This window comes from Salvelinus alpinus, chromosome 35 (genome assembly GCF_045679555.1).
Source record: "Salvelinus alpinus chromosome 35, SLU_Salpinus.1, whole genome shotgun sequence".
NCBI lineage: Eukaryota > Metazoa > Chordata > Actinopteri > Salmoniformes > Salmonidae > Salvelinus > Salvelinus alpinus.
In genome coordinates, this window is record NC_092120.1 from 19106453 (window position 1) to 19113644 (window position 7192).

At 48.0% G+C, this 7192-nt stretch overlaps 1 protein-coding gene across 1 annotated transcript in view; it reads left to right on the top strand.

The window, feature by feature from the left end:
• The window catches only part of LOC139564133 (uncharacterized), a 52707-nt gene extending 48106 nt beyond the window's left edge, over positions 1-4601 (top strand). The window contains exon 3 of the mRNA XM_071383352.1: positions 4044-4601. Within this exon, the coding sequence (XP_071239453.1) occupies positions 4044-4601 (558 nt within the window). The remainder of the gene's footprint in view (positions 1-4043) is intronic.
• The last annotated feature ends 2591 nt before the right edge of the window (positions 4602-7192 follow it).

The following is a 7192-nucleotide window of genomic DNA, read 5'->3' on the forward strand; positions in this document are numbered from 1 at the left end:
ATGGTATCAAACCATGGTTTTCATGTGTTTGATGTCATTCCCTTAGCTCCGTTCCAGCCATTTTCATGAGCCGTCCTCCCCTCAGCAGCCTTGTGATAGTGAGAGGTAGAGTGGAGCTGGAGCTGCTGGAGTCTGTTTAAAGGTCATGAACAGTCAAAATCATGTTTTTCATTACATTTGATGATATTTGGGTTAAACCAGATCAAAGTATGATGACCAAGGTATGAGTAATGACTATTGCTTTTAAACTGATAAAGTTGAATTCATAAAAGTTATTGGTCCCCTCCCCCATGTCAAACACTTGGATTAGGGAGGTGGGATTATTACATTTACATTTACATTTAAGTCATTTAGCAGATGCTCTTATCCAGAGCGACTTACAAATTGGTGCATTCACCTTATGATATCCAGTGGAACAACCACTTTACAATAGTGCATCTAACTCTTTTAAAGGGGGGGGGGGGGTAGAAGGATTACTTTATCCTATCCTAGGTATTCCTTAAAGAGGTGGGGTTTCAGGTGTCTCCGGAAGGTGGTGATTGACTCCGCTGACCTGGCGTCGTGAGGGAGTTTGTTCCACCATTGGGGTGCCAGAGCAGCGAACAGTTTTGACTGGGCTGAGCGGGAACTGTACTTCCTCAGAGGTAGGGAGGCGAGCAGGCCAGAGGTGGATGAACGCAGTGCCCTTGTTTGGGTGTAGGGCCTGATCAGAGCCTGAAGGTACGGAGGTGCCGTTCCCCTCACAGCTCCGTAGGCAAGCACCATGGTCTTGTAGCGGATGCGAGCTTCAACTGGAAGCCAGTGGAGAGAGCGGAGGAGCGGGGTGACGTGAGAGAACTTGGGAAGGTTGAACACCAGACGGGCTGCGGCGTTCTGGATGAGTTGTAGGGGTTTAATGGCACAGGCAGGGAGCCCAGCCAACAGCGAGTTGCAGTAATCCAGACGGGAGATGACAAGTGCCTGGATTAGGACCTGCGCCGCTTCCTGTGTGAGGCAGGGTCGTACTCTGCGAATGTTGTAGAGCATGAACCTACAGGAACGGGTCACCGCCTTGATGTTAGTTGAGAACGACAGGGTGTTGTCCAGGATCACGCCAAGGTTCTTAGCGCTCTGGGAAGAGGACACAATGGAGTTGTCAACCGTGATGGCGAGATCATGGAACGGGCAGTCCTTCCCCGGGAGGAAGAGCAGCTCCGTCTTGCCGAGGTTCAGCTTGAGGTGGTGATCCGTCATCCACACTGATATGTCTGCCAGACATGCAGAGATGCGATTCGCCACCTGGTTATCAGAAGGGGGAAAGGAGAAGATTAATTGTGTGTCGTCTGCATAGCAATGATAGGAGAGACCATGTGAGGATATGACAGAGCCAAGTGACTTGGTGTATAGCGAGAATAGGAGAGGGCCTAGAACAGAGCCCTGGGGGACACCAGTGGTGAGAGCACGTGGTGCGGAGACAGATTCTCGCCACGCCACCTGGTAGGAGCGACCTGTCAGGTAGGACGCAATCCAAGCGTGGGCCGCGCCGGAGATGCCCAACTCGGAGAGGGTGGAGAGGAGGATCTGATGGTTCACAGTCTCAAAGGCAGCCGATAGGTCTAGAAGGATGAGAGCAGAGGAGAGAGAGTTAGCTTTAGCAGTGCGGAGCGCCTCCGTGACACAGAGAAGAGCAGTCTCAGTTGAATGACTAGTCTTGAAACCTGACTGATTTGGATCAAGAAGGTCATTCTGAGAGAGATAGCAGGAGAGCTGGCCAAGGACGGCACGTTCAAGAGTTTTGGAGAGAAAAGAAAGAAGGGATACTGGTCTGTAGTTGTTGACATCGGAGGGATCGAGTGTAGGTTTTTTCAGAAGGGGTGCAACTCTCGCTCTCTTGAAGACGGAAGGGACGTAGCCAGCGGTCAAGGATGAGTTGATGAGCGAGGTGAGGTAAGGGAGAAGGTCTCCGGAAATGGTCTGGAGAAGAGAGGAGGGGATAGGGTCAAGCGGGCAGGTTGTTGGGCGGCCGGCCGTCACAAGACGCGAGATTTCATCTGGAGAGAGAGGGGAGAAAGAGGTCAAAGCACAGGGTAGGGCAGTGTGAGCAGAACCAGCGGTGTCGTTTGACTTAGCAAACGAGGATCGGATGTCGTCGACCTTCTTTTCAAAATGGTTGACGAAGTCATCCGCAGAGAGGGAGGAGGGGGGGGGGGGGGGAGGAGGATTCAGGAGGGAGGAGAAGGTGGCAAAGAGCTTCCTAGGGTTAGAGGCAGATGCTTGGAATTTAGAGTGGTAGAAAGTGGCTTTAGCAGCAGAGACAGAAGAGGAGAATGTAGAGAGGAGGGAGTGAAAGGAGGCGAGTTTTCCTCCATTTCCGCTCGGCTGCCCGGAGCCCTGTTCTGTGAGCTCGCAATGAGTCGTCCAGCCATGGAGCAGGAGGGGAGGGCCGAGCCGGCCTGGAGGATAGGGGACATAGAGAGTCAAAGGATGCAGAAAGGGGAGGAGAGGAGGGTTGAGGAGGCAGAATCAGGAGATAGGTTGGAGAAGGTTTGAGCAGAGGGAAGAGATGATAGGATGGAAGAGGAGAGAGTAGCGGGGGAGAGAGAGCGAAGGTTGGGACGGCGCGATACCATCCGAGTGGGGGCAGTGTGGGAAGTGTTGGATGAGAGCGAGAGGGAAAAGGATACAAGGTAGTGGTCGGAGACTTGGAGGGGAGTTGCAATGAGATTAGTGGAAGAACAGCATCTAGTAAAGATGAGGTCAAGCGTATTGCCTGCCTTGTGAGTAGGGGGGGAAGGTGAGAGGGTGAGGTCAAAAGAGGAGAGGAGTGGAAAGAAGGAGGCAGAGAGGAATGAGTCAAAGGTAGACGTGGGGAGGTTAAAGTCACCCAGAACTGTGAGAGGTGAGCCATCCTCAGGAAAGGAACTTATCAAGGCGTCAAGCTCATTGATGAACTCTCCAAGGGAACCTGGAGGGCGATAAATGATAAGGATGTTAAGCTTGAAAGGGCTGGTAACTGTGACAGCATGGAATTCAAAGGAGGCGATAGACAGATGGGTCAGGGGAGAAAGAGAGAATGTCCACTTGGGAGAGATGAGGATCCCAGTGCCACCACCCCGCTGACCAGAAGCTCTCGGGGTGTGCGAGAACATGTGGGCAGACGAGGAGAGAGCAGTAGGAGTAGCAGTGTTATCTGTGGTAATCCATGTTTCCGTCAGTAGAAGTCGAGGGACTGGAGGGAAGCATAGGCTGAGATGAACTCTGCCTTGTTGGCCGCAGATCGGCAGTTCCAGAGGCTGCCGGAGACCTGGAACTCCACGTGGGTCGTGCGCGCTGGGACCACCAGGTTAGAGTGGCAGCGGCCACGCGGTGTGAAGCGTTTGTATGGTCTGTGCAGAGAGGAGAGAAGAGGGATAGACAGACACATAGTTGACAGGCTACAGGAGAGGCTACGCTAATGCAAAGGAGATTGGAATGACAAGTGGACTACACGTCTCGAATGTTCAGAAAGTTAAGCTTACGTAGGGATAGGATTACATCACCCTAACTCTCATTTTAATACACCAATTGTAACATGAGATTCTCTTACCTAATTTAAATGAGTACCGCCTTGTAACCAACATCGGAGAAGGTGTGTTTGCGGAGGGGCGTGGTTTATATAGCTAGATAGCTACTCTACTGGTGCAAAAATATGACTGTAGGGTGTCAGCAAGTATAATTACAAGATCACACTATTCATCTATTGCAAAAATACTTATGTCTCCCCCTTCATCTACAGTTGAAGTCGGAAGTTTACATACACCTTAGCCAAATACATTTAAAATCAGTTTTTCACAATTCCTGACATTTAATCCAAGTAAAAATTCCCTGTTTTAGGTCAGTTAGGATCACCACTTTATTTTAAGAATGTGAAATGTCAGAATAATTGTAACGGCTGATTTCCTCCTCTTCGTCTGAAGACTAACTAAAGGCAAAACAAAGGAAAATAAAGGTCAGAACGTGACAATAATAGTAGAGAGAATGATTTATTTCAGTTTTTATTTCTTTCATCACATTCCACATTCAAGACTGTTTCAAGGACAGCTTTTTTCCATCTACGTAACATTGCAAAAATCAGAAACTTTCTGTCCAAAAATGATGCAGAAAAATGTATCCATGCTTTTGTTACTTCTAGGTTAGACTACTGCAATGCTCTACTTTCCGACTACCCGGATAAAGCACTAAATAAACTTCAGTTGGTGCTAAATATAGCTGCTAGAATCCTGACTAGAACCAAACAATTTGATCATATTACTCCAGTGCTAGCCTCCCTACCCTGGCTTCCTATTAAGGCAAGTGCTGATTTCAAGGTTTTACTGCTAACCTACAAAACATTACATGGGCTTGCTCCTACCTATCTTTCCAATTTGGTCCTGCCGTACATACCTACACGTACGCTACGGTCACAAGACGCAGGCCTCCTAATTGTCCCTAGAATTTCTAAGCAAACAGCTGGAGGCAGGGCTTTCTCCAATAGAGCTCCATTTTTATGGAATGGTCTGCCTACCCATGTGAGAGACGCAGACTCGGTCTCAACCTTTAAGTCTTTACTGAAGACTCATCTCTTCAGTAGGTCATATGATTGAGTGTAGTCTGGCCCAGGAGTGTGAACGGAAAGGTTCTGGAGAAACGAACCGTTCCCCTCTCTCCACTGGGATTCTCTGCCTCTAACCCTATTACAGGGGCTGAGTCACTGGCTTACTGGTGCTCTTCCATGCCGTCCCTAGGAGGGGTGCGTCACTCCTTGGGTTGTGCCGTGGCGGAGATCTTTGTGGGCTATACTCGGCCTTGTCTCAGGATGGTAAGTTGGTGGTTGAAGATATCCCTCTAGTGGTGTGGGGGCTGTGCTTTGGCAAAGTGGGTGGGGTTATATCCTGCCTGTTTGGCCCTGTCCGGGGGTATCATCGGATGGGGCCACAGTGTCTCCTAACCCCTCCTGTCTCAGCCTCCAGTATTATGCTGCAGTAGTTTATGTGTCGGGGGGCTAGGGTCAGTCTGTTATATCTGGAGTACTTCTCCTGTCTTATCTGGTGTCCTGTGTGAATTTAAGTATGCTCTCTCTAATTCTCTCTTTCTCTCTTTCTTTCTCTCTCTCGGAGGACCTGAGCCCTAGGACCATGCCTCAGGACTACCTGGCATGATGACTCCTTGCTGTCCCCAGTCCACCTGGCCGTGCTGCTGCTCCAGTTTCAACTGTTCTGCTTGCGGCCATGGAACCCTGACCTGTTCACCGGACGTGCTACCTGTCCCAGACCTGCTGTTTTCAACTCTCTAGAGACAGCAGGAGCGGTAGAGATACTCTTAATGATCGGCTATGAAAAGCCAACTGACATTTACTCCTGAGGTGCTGACTTGTTGCACCCTCAACAACTACTGTGATTATTATTATTTGACCATGCTGGTCATTTATGGACATTTGAACATCTTGGCCATGTTCTGTTGTAATCTCCACCCGGCACAGCCAGAAGAGGACTTGCCACCCCTCATAGCCTGGTTCCTCTATAGGTTTCTTCCTAGGTTTTGGCCTTTCTAGGGAGTTTTTCCTAGCCACCGTGCTTCTACACCTGCATTGCTTGCTGTTTGGAGTTTTAGGCTGGGTTTCTGTACAGCACTTTGAGATATCAGCTGATGTAAGAAGGGCTATACAAATACATTTGATTTGATTTGATTCCCAGTCAGTCAGAAGTTTACATACACTCAATTAGTATTTGGTAGCATTGCCTTTAAATTGTTTAATTTGGGTCAAACGTTTCGGCTAGCCTTCCACAAGCTTCCCACAATAAGTTGGGTGAATTATGGCCCATTCCTCCTGACAGAGCTGGTGTAACTGAGTCCGGTTTGTAGGCCTCCTTGCTTGCACCCGCTTTTTCAGTTCTGCACACAAATTTTGGGATTGACGTCAGGGCTTTGTGATGGCACTCCAATACCTTGACTTTGTTGTCCTTAAGCCATTTTACCACAACTTTGGAAGTATGCTTGGGGTCATTGTCCATTTGGAAGTCCCATTTGCGACCAAGCTTTAAATTCCTGACTGATGTCTTGAGATGTTGCTTTAATATATCCACATAATTTTCCTGCCTCATGATGCCATCTATTTTGTGAAGTGCACCAGTCCCTCCTGCAGCAAAGCACCCTCACAACATGATGCTGTCACCCCCGTGCTTCACGGTTGGGATGGTATTCTTCGGCTTGCAAGCCTCCCCTTTTTCCTCCAAACATAACCATGGTCATTATGGCCAAACAGTTTTATTTTTGTTTCATCAGACCAGAGGACATTTCTCCAACAAGTATGATCTTTGTCCCCATGTGCAGTTGCAAACTGTAGTCTGGCCTTTTTATGGCGGTTTTGGAGCAGTGGCTGTTCAGGTTATGTCGATATAGGACTAATTTTACTGTGGATATAGATACTTTTGTACCTGTTTCCTCCAGCATCTTCACAAGGTCCTTTGACGTTGTTCTGGGATTGATTTGCACTTTTCTCAACAAAGTACGTTCATCTCTAGGAGACAGAACGTGTTTTCTTCCTGAGCGGTATGACGACTGTGTGGTCCCATGGTGTTTATACTTGCGTACTATTGTTTGTACAGATGAAAGTGGTACCTTCAGGCATTTGGAAATTGCTCCCAAGGATGAACCAGACTTGTGGAGGTCTACAATTTCTTTCTGAGGTCTTGGCTGATTTCTTTTGATTTTCCCATGATGTCAAGCAAAGAGGCACTGAGTTTGAAGGTAGGCCTTGAAATACATCCACAGGTACACCTCCAATTGACTCAAATGATGTCAATTAGCCTATTAGAAGCTTCTAAAGCCATGACATCCTTTTCTGGAATTTTCCAAGCTGTTTAAATCTGTCTGTAAACAATTGTTGGAAAAATGACTTGTGTCGTGCACAAAGTAGATGTCCTAACCGAGTTGTCAAAACTATACTTTGTTAACAAGAAATGTGTGGAGTGGTTGAAAAATTTGTTTTAATAACTCCAACCTACAGTAAGTGTATGTAAACTTCCGACTTCAACCGTATGTCTGGTGTTAGCTAGGTACTGGCTAGCTAGGTCTTCGGCCAGGATGGAACACAAGGGGGGGTAAAGGTCGTTAATGTCAACACATCTGTCAGTGCTGCCGTGAACCGCATCACAAGAGACATGCCGAACAGGAGACGTATAAAAAAAATACATCA